Source organism: Papaver somniferum, chromosome 6 (genome assembly GCF_003573695.1).
Source record: "Papaver somniferum cultivar HN1 chromosome 6, ASM357369v1, whole genome shotgun sequence".
NCBI classification, from domain to species: domain Eukaryota; kingdom Viridiplantae; phylum Streptophyta; class Magnoliopsida; order Ranunculales; family Papaveraceae; genus Papaver; species Papaver somniferum.
The window spans coordinates 120,610,387-120,629,557 of NC_039363.1; the positions used below are offsets into that span (position 1 = coordinate 120,610,387).

Sequence of the window (19,171 nt, forward strand, 5' to 3'; positions counted from 1 at the left end):
TGTCTACAACGTTTACTAGTATGTTAATTTAATGGAAATTCAAGTTTTGGTTTGAGGAATTTTTCTTAAATTTCAATTTTGCTAGGGAAAGAATTGGAATACTTTTTGCTCAGAGGCTTAATGCAAACTGGATACAAAAATTAACTGATGCAATTTGATGCTAAAACTCTTCCCACTCAATTTGCAACCAGTAAAAAAGATGAAACAAGCTATGGAACTGTGTAATTGCGTTATTAAATCAAAAACCGCCATGTGGAAAAAAACGTAATTGTTTAAAAATGTCACAGAACCATTAAAACGGACTTAAAAACGTTTTTCACCTCCGATTTTCAAACCAATTCGCTACCTACAAAACCATTGACTCTCACATAGTTTTCATTTTAGTCCTTTTCAACACCTTTCTTCCATTCTTTCTCTCTTTCTGTGTTTTGGTCATGGAGACCTCAATCAAGGCTACTGCATCTCCATCTCCATCAGCATCAAATTTGATTGTAATTGCTAGATTATCTGGTCTTCTAGTTGCAGTGCTAGTTCTTGTTTGGGGTCTTTCCTTTCGATCAAACTTCCTCTCTCACACCTCACCAACTCACACTCACATCTACTCTGTAATCATTCTCTCTCTCTATCTATCTATCTATCTATCTATCTAAAGCTTCTGATTATGAGCTTGTCTTAACATTTTGGGCAATATGTATAATGCGTTTTTGTGTCAATTTGCAGGTTCTTCATTATCTTGTAATGGTGATAGGTTTTGTACTCATCAGCGGAGAAGGTACAGAATACAAAACCCATTATTTCTCTTGAAAATGTTGATTCTAGTATTTGATTTATGGCATGATTGAATGAGAAATTGTCCCCCCCCCCCCCCCCCCCAGCAATATTGGTGCATAAATGGTGTCCAGGGTCGAGGAATTTGAAGAAATTGGTACATCTAACTATGCAGGGAGTTGCTTTGGCATCTGGCATTTTCGGAATTTGGGCAAACTTTCATTTGCAAAAAGGAGTTTTATCTAATTTCTACAGTTTACATTCTTGGATGGGTTTGATCTGTATCTCCTTGTTTGCTGCTCAGGTAAGCATGGTCTTACTTGTCTTGTATTACAGCTTAAAACTCATAACACACGCCCTTTAGATTATTTCTTAAGCATTTTTTTCTTCTTCATGAAATACACCTGAAAACTGGTGGTGTAGGTAGCTAATTGGAAGTATATTGGGGAATCTAGTATCTTAATTATGAAATGTTTACATGAGAGTGTGTCTGTTGTTGCTTTACTGGCGCAATCCCCACTTGCATTTCAAGTTTTATGGTTCCCTTGGCGTAATTGAATGATAGCATAATATGAAAAGAAAAATCAGAAATGATAATGGGACAGAAAAAGTAGATGTGAATTACAAACGAAGGATTATCTGCTTTGCTGTCACAGTATCATTTCTAATTTTTCTCGAACTTTGCAAGTTTGGTTGATTACAGTAGGATGTGTTTGCTAAACTTAATTTGAACCTCATACAATGTCTGGTCATGATATGATTAGCCTGAAGTGCCTGAACACAAGTTGTAGTGTTTTAATTGTTATGTGGTTAACTTCATGCGCACCAACAACTGCAGCTAGGTTTAACACATTTTCATTTGAGAAGTTCAATCTGGACTAACTGTAAAATCTGTAGCCTGGATGCTTTTTTGTTTTTCCACCTTTTTGTGTTAACTATAGAAAATGTTGGTTCCTGCTCGTCTCCATATTTATGTTTGGTATCTATAGCACATCCTAGACAACTGTATGATTTTTGATACTTAAGTTATGGAGTAGAAAACAACTAGACTGAAGGGTGTAAACCAACTGCATTGTTTGGGGTCGCTCGTACTTATGTGGTTATGTGGGTCATTCTTTAACAAAACATAGCCATTTAGAAAATTAAGGCATAAAAGAAGGAACTCACGTCGAGGTTCACTTTGTACTCATGAGGTACTTGATTCTGGTTCTGGTCAAGCTGGTTTATGGATTTCAAACTGGTTGGTTCAACCTTGACACAACCATATCTTTTTGGAGATAAGTAATGTCTTTTCAATTGACAATCAGTAACTCATGCGATTTTAAGCTGACAGGTTAAATTTTTCTTCTGCTTTTTTGTTGTTTATTTTTTATGCTGGGAACGTGAGTTGCTGTCGTATGCACTCCTCCATATATATGTAGCTTGTAGTTCAGTAGATCAAAAATATCTTGGATGGTACAAGGTGCCCCGTATTCCACAAATAGGACTAGCTATTGTTGTTTGAGCATCATTTTCCTTTATTTGTGAAATTTGATTTAAGAATAATCTTTAGAACATCCCAGTAACAGCATATGCTAACTGTGTGCGAGAGGATAGTTTATCAAATTCTTTCTTTTCTGTTATACTATATCAAATTACAACTAGCTGTGTTGGTGCTTCCGAACCAAACAACACTTTCTAGTTTGATCAGTATATTCTCATTGTCCTTATCTCTTCTTCTTTTGTCCCTTCTCTCATTTTGTTCCAATGGTTGTTTTTCATGTGAGACTGTTCTCCTTATCATCTAGATCCCAGTTGTCAGATAGTAGATTAATGTATTCCCAAAGACTTTTGGTATCATTTTGGGGTTTAGATGAATTTTTTTTGTGGTGGTTGGTGAGGCGAACACTCCAATAGAAAATTAGGCATTGAATCTACAAGGCAAAAATGAGAGGGAAAGTGGTAAATGCAGATTCGGCTTATTTTTCCGGGTTATATTAGCATTCTACGTCATACGCCATTTACAAGATGTCAGCATTTGTTCACTGCTAAATTTATTGATATTGGAGGCACCTGAATCGAATATTCCGCGAAATATTGGTTTCTGGATTTAATCACACTGAGTTCCAGGTTAATCAGGTAATTACTGTATATTTCTTACAGCTTAGCTCTACACATACCTATGTTCCTTTAGTCATGATTTATAAAGGGGGATACCAATATTAGCGGGGGTGATGCCATTTGAGGGATCCGATGGTCAGGATCTGTTTACAGTCCTATATGAAATGATATCACCCCCGCTAATATTGATATCCCCCTTTATATATCGTGCTGGTGTGGTGATCGGTAACACGGCCAATCCGAGAACTACATGAATAATGATACAAATTATTCTTTACTGTAGGAGTAAGGAGGTTCTTTTCTTTCATAAGACATTGAGGAGTCAATGAAACTCATATCCGAAGTAATATATTCCTGGGAAATTAAAAACAGTACACACGTATAGCACGTCCAATGCATACATGTTTCTGTTGCTTAAATTATTCCACCTATAAATTATCTTCAGGTTTTAGAATGAAAGATCTCACTTATTAGACAGTAGAATGATGTGTCCAAAGACTTTCGGTAGCGTTTTGGGGTTTAGATGAATATTTGCATAGTGAGGCGAACAGTCCCACAGAAAATTAGGCATTGGATCTTCCAGGAGTAGGTCTACTAGTCAAAAATGAGGGGAGACTCAACCTAGCATGCCATATCACACGACATTTACAAGATGTCACATTTGTTCGTTGCTAAAATATTTTGCTGCTGTTGTAATAGTACGCTGTCGATTAGTGTTCTATAGATCCTTTTTGACGGATGTTTTCATTAAGACCTGAGTCTTTCTTGTGTCCCACACTAGAGGGTGCAGCTGTAAACTTATTTTGTAGATCATCTTATTCACTGAAGATCAGTTATTAACGGTGTTTCTTGTGGGTTCCTCCGAATTTGGAGGATGAAATGAAGGGGAGACAAATGAACCAAAAGCCATTTTGGGTAAAATATATTCAAACTTGCCCATTCATATAAACTTTATTAAGGACTGATTTTTGGTGAAGATGATCTTAAGATAAGTTGTTTTCCCTAATGGTGTTAGGTATATGCGAGGTTTTACTTGCAGGGTTTTCCATTGTAATTTGGGGTTAGGAATAATTTGATGATTGAAAAGAGCTTGCACAGTGGTTATACAGTGTGCATATCCAGGTTGCATATATAAGTGATGTAGAATCATGAAAAACAGAATTGCTAACTCGTGACTGAAGTATCGTTGAATTTACACTTCCACATGCAGCGGCAACTTAAAAAAACATTCGAATAAGGTACTTTAAGATGCTGTTACATCTGGGATCAAGAGTGAATGTGTTGTAGTAATATGGGAGGTTGAGGTAGAAAATGCTTGTCAGTGTCTGAACATGTATTGTCATAGCCTCTGTTTTCTGATGTTGCAGTATTTATCTAGTACATGAAAGAAATTCATGTGGCATGTGATGAATCATACCTCATGCCCAGTAGGTGGTTTGTAAGCTGAGTATATCACGACATATTGATTGTACGAAACGAAATCGAATTAAGCGTGAAAACTGATCTAATTTCATAACTGGGAAGCTCACATCTATGTAAAGTTTGGATAGGATTTGTGAACGTCAATGCTCATAAAAATCTTGATATTGAACTTTAGAAATGTGTGACGAGCCAGATTGATCATCTTTCTTTCTTCTGTTTTTTGTAATGTGCAGTGGTTAATGGGGTTATTTAGCTTTTGGCATCAAGGAGAGGAGCGCACCACAAGGATAAGGGTGTTACCAGGGAATGTGTTCCTTGGGCTCTATATATATGCATTAGCCATTGCAACGGCCGAGACAGGTCTACTTGAAAAGCTCACATTCTTAGAAGCAAAGAACAAAGTTCTGAAACATTCTCTGGAGTCGGTAGTGGTCAATAGTTTAGGACTAGGATTAGCTTTAGTTAGTGGTATTGTAATACTGACTGCTGTTTCTCCAGGGAATCAAAGCATTCCGACTAAAATCGTATATTCAAGTACCGACAAGCGGCCATCTTCATAATTACAAACTTTTTCTATTTATACTGTTACCTACCCAGGAGAGAAATTTCTAGCCCTTCGGCAGTTTTGAAACTATTAGAAGAACATCAATTTCTTTATAGATTTATGTATATTTAGTACTTGTTTGACTATCCAACTCTTCAAGTTTCAAATTGTTTAAATTTTGTACTTCCAATATTTCAGATTACTCATATGATCATACTCCAAGCAAGCAAGTTTTTCATGTTAATGAAAATTTTGGGTATTCACCTGTGTTGGAAAAAAAAAGTGGCGGAAAACGGGGGTTGTTTGTTCTTCAAAATTCAAATATATGTATCTGAGTGGGTTCGACCAACTAAAGGGAGCCAAGAATAAGCCGCTAAAAAGCCAAATATCTTAACATTAAAATGCTAAACCGTTGTACTTTTAGGATTCCCAATTTGACCGCAGCACTTCAAACCCTTGTTGCTGTTGCATTCATCTTTCCAAACCAAGGCATGTATCCCTGTTTGTTTCAAACCGTCTTTCCATACCCAAAAAGCTATTTCCTAATCCTATCCTAACGGGTATAAAACACGATTTTCCTAAAATTACTTGTGTCCTTGTACATGGGTTTCTTTAACTAGAGCCAACAAACGTGGGAACCAAGTATTCAGAACACTATAAATACGTACCCCATTCATGTAGTTCAATTCACATCCCTCCCATAGGTCGAATATCCTTTTCTTATTTGATCTATACAACTTTGTTTTAGGCTTCCTCCATAAATTTTCGTGTTCTTCACAATGGCCGGAGCAGTCAACAAGCCCAAGAATGGCAATGCCATGAGCAACACTAGTAGCAGCAACAAGAACGGCACTACCAGTACCAGCAGTGCTGATGGTAAATATCATCAACATTATACTAATCATATCTATTCAAGTTGTTGATAAGAAAAGAGAAACACATCACGTCTTCAAGGTTAGATACTACAATGATACAATCCGCACAACAGTAACTCACACAGAATCTGTTGTCGATCAATGGATTGAAGATGTATATAACGATTACGCCGATAAACTCGACAACGGCAATCTAGTTGTGGGTCTCGACATCGAATGGGCACGGCATAACAAAGTCGACGTGTTGCAATTATGTTTTGCACATCGTTGTTTAATATATCAGTTCTTTGATAATGAAGTCCCTGAATCTCTTATCACTTTTCTTAACGACGACGGAATCATATTCGTCAGAGCTGGGATCGATGAAGCTGCACACAAGCTTTTAGTTGATTATGGGTTGAATGTTGCAAGAACTCAAGATCTTGGAAGGTTGGCTGATTGTAAGCTTGGTACACAAGGACTTTATCAACTCGATTTGAATTCTTTGGTGAATATTGTGCTAGGCCAACATCTGCATCTTCAACCCAAGTTTAGAAGGATTAGCTTCAGTAGATGGGACAGGGATACTCTAAAGAACGAGCAGGTTGAATACGCTTGTTTAGATGCTTATGCTTCGTTTAAACTCGGTCTTTATTTGTTTCAAAAGAATAAAGAATTCCAAGAAGTTTCCTCCAGAAACTAAACAGGGCCAAGGCCACCGCAGAAAGCCTAGATTCCTTATTTTCTTGCTTTTTTTTTAGCCTTGATTTCATTGTCCTTTTTTTTTAATGGATTGCAACTGTTATTGTTTTCCAATAGAAGTTATCTCTTCAAATTTTATCATGTAATTTTTAATTATTTCCTTTAATTTGTTTTGTTGTTCTCATCCGAGTTCTTTAGGGGTTTTTGTACGGTCTTACTGGTCCTGATTAGTGAGTCCGCCGACCAAACGGCTACACCTTGAAAATTCTGGCTTATGGGTTATTGTCGGTTGAATAATTATAAGACGGAATGACCAGACTTTCATTTTGTGTGTATGGACCTGCTGCCTGTCCTTCGGCAACTCATACCATGTTACAAATTCTTACCTCAGTGGGAGATGACAGATTACAAAATAAATAAACATTCGATTCAAATTAATGAAAATCGGTCACTTTTTGAGGTTTTTCATCTTTCCCTGTATAAATATGCACTCTAAACTGTCATGGGAATTTAGTCAAGAACACGGTTTCGGAGCTAGCACTAGTTTTATTCATTTTGAGTACTTGTGTCGTTGTTGTGATGGTCTTAGTTACCATGCATGTTGGCTGTTAGCTGTTGCAGGAGCCTCGTTATTCATCTTTTAGGAATTTCCAAACATAATCTCTTTCCTAATCCCGAGTCCCTAGCTGCCAATCCATACCCAAGTTCATATAAACAAAAACATCAATTTTTTTTATTTTTTTTTGATGAGTCACCAAATTTTATTAATAAGAAGAGCTCAAATGTTTACAACAAAAGGAAAACTAAAGCAGTCGATCACATGAAGTTACAGAGACATTTGAATCATTTAGCAAAATCCATAATATTTCCTATCAAGCATTTCAATTTGAATCAAATGAGCTGGTCTTCCTGCATGATATACAATCTACCCAAACACCAGATTTGCACCCTTCTTTGCTAAGTCATCTGCAAAGAAGTTAATTTCCCTGTAACAATGTTCATAATGAATTTCAGATAAGAGTTTTCTAGCATTTAGCCATCTTGACTTAAAACACCAAGGCACTTCTCCTTTTGTAAAATCTTCTATAAACAGATTTAGAGTCTCACCTAATGATGATTTTATCACATGGTAATTTGACTGTCCATTCAATAGCCCAGATTACAGCCATAGATTCAGCAATATAATTGGTGGCAATTCATAATCCCTCAGAGACTGTTCCAATAACTTGACACTCATGGTTTCTGGCAATTACTCCAAAACCTACCAAACCAGGATTCCCAGCTGCAGCTCCATCATAACAAAACAATACATAACCTCTTTTTGGATTTTACCAAAAGCATTCTCTAATAGTTGTGAACTTAATGCCTCTCCGACCTAGACTGAGAAAAGCAAGAATATTTGAATCGTAGTCTTGACTCAATCTAGTGCCGTTCATTCTATATCCTCATTTAGTTGTGCATTTTCAAACAAAATTCTGTTTTTCAGAAACTGCGGGACCAGAGAATTTCAAAATTCTTTGAAATTATTCTCATTTGGCTGTGCATTTTAAAACAAAATTATGTTTTTCAGAAACCAAAGCTCCCTCATTGTAGGACAAGCTGCTGTTAACCAAACTTCCTTTACAATGAGACTTTTTTTGTTTTGCAAGTTTTAGATTAGTCTCAAAAGAAGAAGGAATAGGAAAGTTAAAGACATTACCTAACCATTGCTAGATCTTTCTATTGAAACTGCAGGACCAGAGAAGGTGTGACATGCTATCTTGATCTTGCTTGAAAACACAACATTTAGAGGCCATAGAAAAACCTTTATGTACCATTTTATCATCATCTACAAAGACTCCTTGCTGAATTTTACAAACATTGCTTGCAATTCCTGGATGAAGAAAAGGCTTCTAGATTTGAGAAGGCCAGTGAATATTTGCTTCTTTAGATCTCATCTTATTAATTGATGTAGTTGTAGTGAATTTCCCTTTCATGTCACCACTCCAGAAAATTTCATCATTCTCACCATTTACAATATGTAATGGAAAATAAATGGAGTATTGTATTTATGTGGGTATCTAGCAATTACAATTGTGTAAGAGATCCTTCACCTTCATATGCAAATTATTCTTGACAAAGTCAGTGAAACCAATTATAACAATGAGAGGACTTTCACCATTCCAAGTATCAAACCATACTGAAATGTGTTCTCTATTTCCTATAATCCATCTAACATCCACCTCAAACCAGGCCACACAGTGGATAATTTCCAGTGAGAAATCCATTGTCCATTTTTATCTTTGAATTTAACTACAAAGAACATTGACCATTCATCCTCAGAATTTAATAATTTCCACATCATTTTCATCAGTAAAGCTCTATTAACATTATCTAGTCTTCTAATACCAAAACCACCTTTATGAAATGGAGCGCACACTTTATTCCAGGCCAGAGTTTCATATTTTCTTACCTCTCCATCACCTGACCACAAGAAGTTTTCATTATCTTCTCACACTCCTTAATTACAGAACTTGGGTATTTGTATACAACCATGTTGTAAATAGGGATACTACTAAGCACAAATTTAATCAACACCAGTCTATCATGAAAAGATAGTAATCTTCCCTTCCATACAGATAAGTAATCTTGTATCATTTCAACTATTGGCCAAACAGTAACAGATTTAACTCTACCTGGATGTAAAATGACCCCCAAATATTTGTCAGGAAATAAAGTTAGTTCCATCAGCATTAGATTTGAGATTGGAGTCCTTCTCACTGAAGTGCATCCATCAACAAAACATTTTCTTTTAAGCCTGTTGATAATTTGACCAGAGCATCTTTGATAGTCTTCAAGTAGTTTTAGTAGATTTTCTAAACTTCTTTTTGATTCATTACTGAAAATAAAGATATCATCAGCAAATAAGAGGTGAGTAGGAGAAATACCATTTATGGTTACCATTGGTTGTAACTTTCTTGTTTCCACCAGTTTAGTTAATCCTTTACTTTAGACCTCCTCCATCAAGACAAAAAGAATGGGAGATAGTGGATCTCCTTGCTTCAATCCTATGTGCATTGAAAAGAAACCATTTGGACCTCCATTGACCATAATATAAATTTTGGCAGATGCAAAAAGAACTCTCAACCATTCACAGCAAGCTATAGAAAAACCATACTGATGGAGAACTTTGAACAGAAAATCCCAACTTACTGAATCATATGCCTGAGAAATATCAAGTTTAAAACCCACATTACCTCCCCTTCTCTTCTTTTTCATTTCATTTACTAGTTCAGAAGCCAACATGACCTTCTCATGGATATTTCTACCTTTAATATAAGCAACTTGTTGTGGAGAAACCAACTTACTCATAAGACATCCCATACTTGTTGATATTATTTTTGTGAAAACTTTATAGATAAAATTACTCAAGACAATGGGTCTAAACTGATTAGGCCTTTTGGATCCTTGAAATTTGGGTAATAAGACCAAAAAATTGGAATTAAGACCCTTAGGGATATATTTTCTTTTCCAGCAGTATTGAAAGCCTTAATGAAGTCAGGTTGAATAATATCCCAACATGCTTTATAGAACATACAAATAGTAATTTTGTGGCTCTCTTCATTAATTTAGCATTGTCGACATTGCCCACCTCCCCCACCCACCCAACCCCACCCATCTCATGAGAACCCCGGGAAGTCCTCTACTTCGACGCTGTGGAAAAAAAATTCCTAAAAAGTATTTTATGTCAGAGCGTGGTTTAGTCTTATGGTAATGCAACAAAACCAACCATGCTCAGGATTTTCTTATGGTCATTCATATTAGTAGGCTTAATCAATGTATTAGACCGCGCCAGTTTGCTTCGGTCTTATGTTACCGTTTGGGTATGCCACTTTTTGAAGAAGGTATTTCATGTTCTAGTTGCAATAGGGAGATGGATGTTTTCGGTGACTATGTTTTGCATTGTGTTAGTGATGTGGGACTCAAGTTCCGACACGATCTTGTTCGAGAAACCTTAGATGATGTGTGTTTTAGAGTCGGCGTACCTGCTAGGAAGGAAGTTGCTTTGGGCCTTCTATCTGATGATGATTCTGCTTTGCGGCCTACTGATATCCTTGTTTATAACTGAGAAAATGGTCAGGAAACATGTTTTGATGTTACTGGGGTTTCTCCTTTCACAAGAGGCGGGGTTCATGCTTTCACACCGGGGATTGCTATCTCTAATGCCGCCACTCGTAAGCGTAAAAAGTATTTGGATAAGTGCAGTGCTCAGGGGTATGAGTTGGGTGTTTTGGCTTTCTCCACCCTTGGTGAGCTTGGAGAGGACATGGTGATTTTTCAGAAGAGATTGAGGTGTTGCGTAGCCAGCCATGATTTTTACGATAAAATTAGAAATTATATTTTCCACAGAGTTGGACTTGACATTCAGAAAGGGTTTTGGTGCGCAGCTGGTTGCGAGGTTACCGACCCACTCCTTTGTAATCGAAGAAGAATAATTTATAATTATTTTTTCCATAAAAAAAGAAAGAAAAATATAATAAAGAAAGAAAAAAATTAGAAAAGTTTATTATTGTTCAATTAATATATCGACCATTGGTGCCCTTGTATATACCAACCGAGTTGATCTAGAATTAGGATTATCGACCACTGTTCCTTTATATATGTCAGCTGAGTTTAGAGTTCAGACCAGTATCTCAATCCATTAGGATTTATAGGTTCATCCTGACAGTATCCTTCAGAAAGATATGGGAAACACCGTTCACACTAGTCTCTGTATCCATCTTCTTAATATATTCATATGATTTGTTTGATTCTGGATATTGTGCAACTATCTGAGTAGATCTCTGTCATTTATATATGAATTGGATTCACATTAACGACTCTTGGAAAACTCATCATAACGCTCCCCCAACTAACTTCATCCGGACACTCTTGTGTCCCCCAAAAGTACAACTTTTCTTGTGGAAAGCAATTAATGAGGGTCTGTCAACCCTCAACATTCTCAACCGCATCCAACTCACCAACTCCAACCAATGCTCTCAATGCAAATCTAGTAATGAAACATCACATTCTGATTCACTGTCAAACAACCATAGGTTCTTGGAACCTCCTACCACATCACTTCACAAACAACCAAAACACCACTTATAACATACCCACCTCACCACCCCCATCATACGACTATCTCCCAACTCCTCAAAACAAAATATCCTGCCCTAGTTACCACAGTGTTCTGCTTCATTTTTTGGTCCTTATGGATAGCCAAGAACTAAGTATTTCATCGCTAGCAACAACTAAATCCGACGGATACAATGCAAATGCCCATCAAACTCCAGCAAGAACATACCTGGACTCAAAACTACCTACCGCCAGTACTACATGGGATGCAACCATATTTAAACCCATTTCAAACAACACTAGCAACATCAACCATCTTCATGGGGTGGATTAAACTCCAATTAGATGGGATCAAAATTAACACGGACAACAAGGGGACATTGATAAGCACGTATGTGCTACATTTTGTACCCATATTTATATTAGCTAGGACTCGATATTGTTGCTAATAATACTATTTTAATTCTTTTGTAGAAAGTAGAAGTAAATCCAATCATCCAAAAATAAATGGAGAAATGTGAAACTAAAACAGTGGTTGCCACAAAAAAGAACCCAGCAAGGTTACCCGAGACACCAAAACGAGACAGAGAAGGGATGATACACAAGTGGGATGGTCTAATTGAAAACAAGGAGGTCAAGCACGTACACATGCTTTCCCCTGAATCATGGTTTTGTGGGGCTCAGAAGAACAGTCGTGTGATTTTCAGCAAATTGCAAGCAGAAAACATTATAGTGGGTTACTATGCCATGTGTCGTCGCATATTTACACATCCAGTTTTGGGAAGTTGAAAAGGCATTAGCTGCTAAGGAAATCTTGTTAGGTAGTGGAATATTGGAACAAATAAATGGGTCCACGTGAATATCTTATTGGAGGGAGAAAAATAAATTAAAAAGATTTTGCTTTCTCACCCGTGGGGTTCTTTTTAAGTCTACCAAATATGCATGCAAGCAAAATGAAGAAGAATATATATGGGGAGATCACATTGATGACCACCATGCAAGTTTCAATTAAGGATAATTAAGAGAATGACGACACGTCTTTATTTGGTATATATTTTCTGTATTGTGAAGAAGAAAAAGAGGGCTTCTGGTGACTGTTTTGGGAGGCCGGTTTTGGGAGCTCTCTCTTGCGAGAGGCCGAAACCAGAGAAGAGAAAAGAGAGGCGCGGCTACGGAAGTTTAAAGAAGGATTTGCAATTCTTGTGATTTCATTTCCATTTTGATTTGCTAGTGATTCTCTTTGATTTGTTTATGGCTTTTGAGAAAGTCATATCTAGCTAAATCCTTGTAACTAGGGTTTATGTTGAAACCACTTAGAGTATTAGGTTGTTTTCATTTGAATAATATTTAGCAAAAGACTATTATGATTTGATTAGATTAATTCTTGAATAATATTTATTGATTAATCGAAATACAAGTTGTTGCTTCACCGGTTTTAAAACCTATGTGCGTAATCGATAGTTTTACAAATATGTTTGTCTTATTATTTGATGATTCATGCTTGGTTAATTTTTTTGATGGGTTATGCTTAGAAAAGCCAAATAAAATTTGTGAACTTATATTTAGTTTCGTGTAATTTTATCGCTGACGCAATTTGATGGTGCATGCTTTGGTTTAGTCTTTTGATGTACCATGCTTAGGGTGTCCTAGCGATATTTGCGACTCTAATACTTATAATAGGTGATGTCGATAGAACGAACAATAGACAAATATTCATGGATCATGTTTCATTTCAGTAATTGAATAAAAGTTGGGGTGGATACTATAAACCCTGGTTACCGACTCTCTCATTGAATTTCTTTTATTACTTTAGTTTAATTTTATTATTCCATTTTACATTTCTCAATTATAAAAATCTCAAAGAAAAACATTATTTCTGATTATTAGAGATATTGATTACAGTATTTCCACCGCTCCTCGTGGGAACGACCCGTACTTACCGCTGTCTACTAGTTAGACACCGTGCGATTGCGGTTATCATATAGGGTTTCTGAAATCCTAACAGACATCCCGGAATAGCTTGAGTAGGTATTATATGCCGAAACGAAGAGGCCAACACAACCTTAGCCATAGCACAACCACTAAACATCACCATTGCACTTGCAGCAGAAACTTAGGTCATGCTCATCGATTCTGAAACGACGACGGAGTAGAGGTGACCAAAAGTTCAATTCGAAATGGACTCGGAGAATTTAATGAGATTTTTTAACCTCGGATAACGGCTCCCCATGGTATATTTCTAATCAGATTGCATAAATCAAGCAAAGGTTTACCCAAATTCAGCAATAAAGCATTATGCACGTCTATAGGAAAGGAAATCAAGCAGCGGACGGTCTGGCAAATCGAGTGGCAGATGATTGCTCTCTAGGGAAACTCACAACAATAGTGTGAGACAATGTAGCTCCCCCACCTATAAGTTATGTTGTAATAGCAGACTCTGTAGGCATAACATATCCACGTGTAATCTCAGTTTAACCTAATAAAATACATGCTTCAAAAAAAAATCACTAATATTATACGAGGCATTTCGAAAGCAAATAAAGAAAAGAAAAAAAACGTCAGAATATTAAGGTGTTTGGATACATCTTAAAGAAATAATTTTCGATTTTTATAACAAAAAAAAGTCAGAACCTAGCAATTAAATTTGAGAATGATTTCTGAAAATAAACGAGTTGAAAGAAAATGAAAAAGTAAATTTTTTTGCTTATATTCCATGAGATTTGATTTTAATTTATGGAAAAAACTAGAAATATTTTTACTTCGATGTTGAAACAATTTCCAGTAAATTTTAAATAATAATGTATAATTGGGTTATATTATGGTAGTGGCCCTACCATCATGTGCCACGTGACATTCATCTAGTAAGATTCCCACCTTTCGTAGCACAGCTGTACCAGACAAGTTCAGAAGTTAGATTATCCTCGGACTGACTGACCGACTTAGCACGCCATCTGATCAGTAAATGACGTCATTTCCTAAATCAGCAACAAATCTGACACGTTGAACCAAGGTAAATTTTCTAGATTAGATTTTATATTATCTGAGAAAAGTATTGGAGATGCCGTTCTAGACAGGGAAAGAGGAAAAGAGAAGAAGAACCCTAAATAAAAAAACCAGCAAAGATGCCGAAGAAGATGGGAACGAACAGCAAAGCTGAAGCAGCTAGGGCAAAAAAAGCCCAAACTGAATCAGAAAAGAAAGAAAAAGAAACTCGCGAGAAAGAAGAAAAATATTGGAAAGAAGCAGAAGGATCAAAACCTAAAGCAGCAAAGAAAAGAGAAGAAGAAGCAGAGAAAAAGGCTGAAGCTGCTGTAAGAAAAGCTGAAATCAAGAGATTAGCAGAGTTAGAAGAAAAAGAATTAGAAAAGGCTGCGAAAAAACCAGACAAAAAAGCTAATAGAGTTTCAATACCTGTACCAAAAGTAACTGAAGCTGAATTGCAGAGGCGTCGTGAAGAAGAACAAATTCAGATCGCAAAGAAGAATGAAGAGAATAAGAAGAAACAAAATCGTATGGCTGATGAAGAAGAATATGAAAAGATGATTTTGGTTTCTAATACGAATCGAGATGATTCGGTTATTGAAGCTCGTTCTGTTGAAGATGCTCTTGCTAGAATGACTGTTGCCGATAATCTTCCTGCTGATCGTCATCCTGAGAAACGGCTTAAAGCTACCTTCAAGGTATTTTTATTCAAAATTAGTTTCTTAAGACGAATTTGTGTTGCCCTTTTGGGGAAATTTTAAATTTTATCATGTTGATTGTAAAAAAATTTGATGCCTTGATACCATTAGCCTTTAGTATTCACCAATTGATGAAAATGTTGTTCTAATTATCTTAGGGCAGGTTCAATTTTTCCTGGAAAATACTCTTTTGCCATATATGTTAGAGGCTTTATATGCTAGAGGCTTTATGCAAACTAGATTCACAACAAAGATTGTTCCACATCCCATTTTTACAATGGAAATTTTCAGAAATAAAAATGTGATGCTTGAATTCCATCACTAGACCCCATCACCAATCTGTATCTGGTACAAGAAAAAGTAGTGTTTTCAGAAGATTGAAACTGTGTTAGGGGTACCCTTGTTTTTAAAGTACTGGAAATTCTTCAACTTGATATGAGCCATGAAGAGCCCACGTTCTTCCCCCACCCCTCAGGAGACAATAGAGTGAAATGCATTTGGTGGTAGGTTCAGAACTGGCTGGTAGAAACTATTTGGATGACCGCATAGAAGGATTATAATTATAGGATGAAGGTTCCTAAGTAGTACACCGGTCATTCAGTTTTTTGCAAGTGATGTATAGGGAAGTATAGACTGATTGACCAACCAATCCTCATCAAACAGTCTAGGAGTTGGATATTGTTACTCAAGTTTCTTAGAGCTTTTCGAATCTTTCTTCACTTACTTTAGTCGAGTTGCTTTGAAGAGATTTCCTAGGATAGTAACCAATTGCCTTTTGGAAGAATAAAAGCTGGTCTAGAGATCCTTTACAAGTGACCCACCATGCTCTATGTTTGGTCGCTTTTGTAGGTTCATCGGTTGAGTCTTTTTTGTGTGTGTGTTTGCTTTAGGATTCCTTCAACGTCCAGTAATTTATCCTATTTTTAAAATCCATATTCCCAGAACTTTCTGTTTGGGAGAGCGAAGTTTTGAGTAAGTTTTCCCAAGTACTTGAGAAGTGTGGGTACATAAAATCCTTCAGGGTAGTCATTCGAAAATGTTACTATCCTAAAATTGAGCAATGTGACACGCTAATAGATTGGCTAAAGGAGGGGATGTGTGAAAATGTTAAAATTCTGCCTCCCTTTTGCCCTTACAGTTAAAAAAAATACTGCAAATACTGCCTGTTGCCGCAGCTGTTATCTTTCTAATAAATTAAGGAATTTTCCGTTAGTCACAGTATCTACTACTTTTTTTCCTGATACCATTGGGAGCCTAAGCTTGGTTTCTTTAGTAACATGCTACATCAATTTCTTGTGACACTTTTGTTTTCTCTAAGTACAGGTGTATGTCACCCTATTAATCTATGTACACGAATCTAGTAAATTAAGCACTACACATTTTTGCATTTGTAAATCTGATGTGTGTAATTTTGAATAGGCTTTCGAAGAAGCAGAACTTCCCCTACTGAAGGCAGAGAAACCAGGTCTCACTCACACTCAGTACAAAGACTTGATATGGAAGGCATGGAAGAAGTCTCCAGACAATCCTCTTAACCAGGTAAATGATCTGAGAATTGTTTCTGATGTCTTCATTGCTTCTGCGAGTTAGTCACTGAGTTTGCAATCTATGAGAAACATAGACTAGAAGTAGATATATTGCCTGAAACATAGAATTGATTGTCTTCCTTGTATATTTCTCCAATTCATGAGCATTACATAAATATATTCATTGGGGTCGAACTCAAGATACAAGGGAAGACGAATACCAAGTGCATGTTAGGCAGTCACAATATGAGAATAGTGATTATGAAATGAGGAGCATTATTTCCAATCTGAGTTGTCTGGTGTGTTGTGCTTGCAGGTTGCTGAGTGATCGCACTGGACACAGGCCAGCATTATCCCTCTATTCCTTGTCTTCACAAGGGACACAACACTGTTAAAGTTATTTGGGTTCTCGCTCTCTAAGAATTGGGACTTTATATTTTACAGTTAATCCATAATTTAAGTCCGAGAGAAAGAAGTTAGAATGAGTGAAGAGAAGTAAAATGAAATGTTTTGCATAAATACTTGGTGCTTGGGTGTTTCTTCTAATGGAATAAAAGAATGAAGTGTTGCCTGTCCAGTAATCTAGATATGTTATTTGGCATTGGTGTGGTTGTGTTTCGTGGTTTTCTAACAACCTTGGATCGTGATTCATGAAGATCAATTTTCAATTCTAGTCCATTGCGTTGCAGAGACGTTATTTTCCTTGTCTTTTACGGAGTAGCCATACAGAATTGGAGTTGTTATATGAAAGAGGAAATTCATTCAATCATTAAGATATCAAGTTTATTCCTCTCAAAAGGGAAAGATGATATCCGGATTACAATGCTGGTACATAGTTCTTTTTAAGGCAAATACAAATACAAACAAAGACATAAAACATGAAAACATACTCACCAACGAGTAGAGAAAAACGGGCACATTGTGTTTTTGTAATAAGCCATTGAGAATGAGCTTATTTGCTTTAGTTGCTGAGCATCGTGCAAACTGTTTCTACCTGGCAAAAACGTTGATCTTCATGCCTGCAGAGCAGTGTCCTGTTATGCCACAGATGAAGTAATTATTTCCTTTTGTCAGTTTAAACTTATCATTTCCTGTCCACAATGCCTTTGCCGATTCCCTTTTAGTGGCCTTGCAACTTCTATATCCAAATTTAGTTGTGCGGACGGTGTTGTGTGTTCCAACAGGATACTTAAAAACTGCATCATTAAAATTCATGTGCAGAAACGAAAGTTAGCATTTACTCCAGCTGATCAAAAAGATTAAGGAAAAAAATCAAAATAGAGAGTTACGAGTTGATAGATCTTTAGTTACCAAGTATATCTCCTGCAAAGAATTTTCTGCTAGTAGACCATTTGCTGTATGAAGAAAACCCCCATTGCTTAGTACCACCAACTACGTAGACCTTCGCGTTGGCAATGGAAATTGATGACAATCCAACGAGGATGAGACTGATCAGCAAGAATTTGCATACTAGAGGTGTTCTCAGGGCGCCCATATTGATTGATATTTTCTGCTCTTTGTTTCTAAGATAGAATGCTACTTGCTGTGTGTATTCATATTCATGAAAGAATTCGTATTTATAGGAGATTTTCGAATAATGTAGGGTAAGTTGACTTGTTAATTCTATTATTAATATTACTAGTAACACTAATTTAATTTGTTAGCATATAAACTGTGCTAAGCACGTCTAAGGTTCTTGGTATTTGGTTATTTTACCCACTACGACCATGTGCCGTGCACAGGTTTTGATATTGCAGATGACTTTCCTTGTATTGACAGAGTACTGCATTAATTAGGGAGATTATTGCCCAATTATTTTGATTAGTTCAACAATACAAGCTGATCAATTATCGATAAACAGACAAGATTAACACTAATTGCGCGTTTGGTTGGCAGAATTGGCAACCCAAGAATTCATTTACACTGTTATCAGGCCAATTCTAATTTGTCTACCTCTGATCGTGGTATTTAATTGCAGAAACGTTATTTTTCTTGTTTTTAGTATAGGCTGATGTCCGGCTGCTTGCATCCTCCGTCAGTACTCAACAGTTTCCTTAATTTTGATTTTGTGCCAACATGTAATTTTTTTCACGTCTCAACACAAATTTGGAGCCGTGGGACAATTATTGCCACTTGCTTGTTTTGGGGAATGGCAAAGTTCCAGTATCCGTGCCATATGTACTGTGGTGGGACTTTCTATGTTTTCAATTATTTTGAAATCCAATCTTCATATGTTAAACATCAAAAAGAGAGAAGTTTTCTGATCAAGAAACTTGAGTTGATTCATCCAACAACCACTTACAACATTAATGCTCGCATATTTTGCAGAAGCATCTGGGCCGCTGACCGCTGTGAACATTATTTCACTGATGCTAGCAGAACCAAAACATCTACAGCTTTTTGTGTTCATTTCTGAGCTTTTATGGTGCAAGATTCTGAAGCACGAGGTGGGCTATGTGCCTGAACCCTTAATCTGAT

The 19,171-nt window shown here is 36.6% G+C and overlaps 4 protein-coding genes across 4 annotated transcripts; 3 read left to right on the forward strand and 1 right to left on the reverse strand.

Annotated features, from left to right (window-relative positions):
- The first annotated feature begins 400 nt into the window (after nucleotides 1-400).
- Nucleotides 401-5,024, forward strand: LOC113289065 (probable transmembrane ascorbate ferrireductase 4). Its single transcript, XM_026538236.1, has 4 exons — nucleotides 401-605; nucleotides 721-772; nucleotides 876-1,072; nucleotides 4,524-5,024. Exons 1-4 carry the CDS (start codon nucleotides 435-437, stop codon nucleotides 4,848-4,850), a joined length of 747 nt encoding a protein of 248 aa, XP_026394021.1. The 5' UTR covers nucleotides 401-434; the 3' UTR covers nucleotides 4,851-5,024.
- Nucleotides 5,025-5,613: 589 nt separating this feature from the next.
- Nucleotides 5,614-6,391, forward strand: LOC113291398 (Werner Syndrome-like exonuclease). The gene is made up of 2 exons (XM_026540934.1): nucleotides 5,614-5,710; nucleotides 5,823-6,391. Exons 1-2 carry the CDS (start codon nucleotides 5,614-5,616, stop codon nucleotides 6,389-6,391), a joined length of 666 nt encoding a protein of 221 aa, XP_026396719.1.
- An 8,146-nt stretch (nucleotides 6,392-14,537) lies between these two features.
- LOC113289066 (coiled-coil domain-containing protein 124-like) lies at nucleotides 14,538-17,371 on the forward strand. Its single transcript, XM_026538237.1, has 3 exons — nucleotides 14,538-15,167; nucleotides 16,587-16,706; nucleotides 17,010-17,371. Exons 1-3 carry the CDS (start codon nucleotides 14,610-14,612, stop codon nucleotides 17,019-17,021), a joined length of 690 nt encoding a protein of 229 aa, XP_026394022.1. The 5' UTR covers nucleotides 14,538-14,609; the 3' UTR covers nucleotides 17,022-17,371.
- A 59-nt stretch (nucleotides 17,372-17,430) lies between these two features.
- LOC113289068 (basic blue protein-like) lies at nucleotides 17,431-18,235 on the reverse strand. Its single transcript, XM_026538238.1, has 2 exons — nucleotides 18,005-18,235; nucleotides 17,431-17,889 (listed from the first exon to the last, which is right to left on the reverse strand). Exons 1-2 carry the CDS (start codon nucleotides 18,186-18,188, stop codon nucleotides 17,684-17,686), a joined length of 390 nt encoding a protein of 129 aa, XP_026394023.1. The 5' UTR covers nucleotides 18,189-18,235; the 3' UTR covers nucleotides 17,431-17,683.
- Between the last annotated feature and the right edge of the window lie 936 nt (nucleotides 18,236-19,171).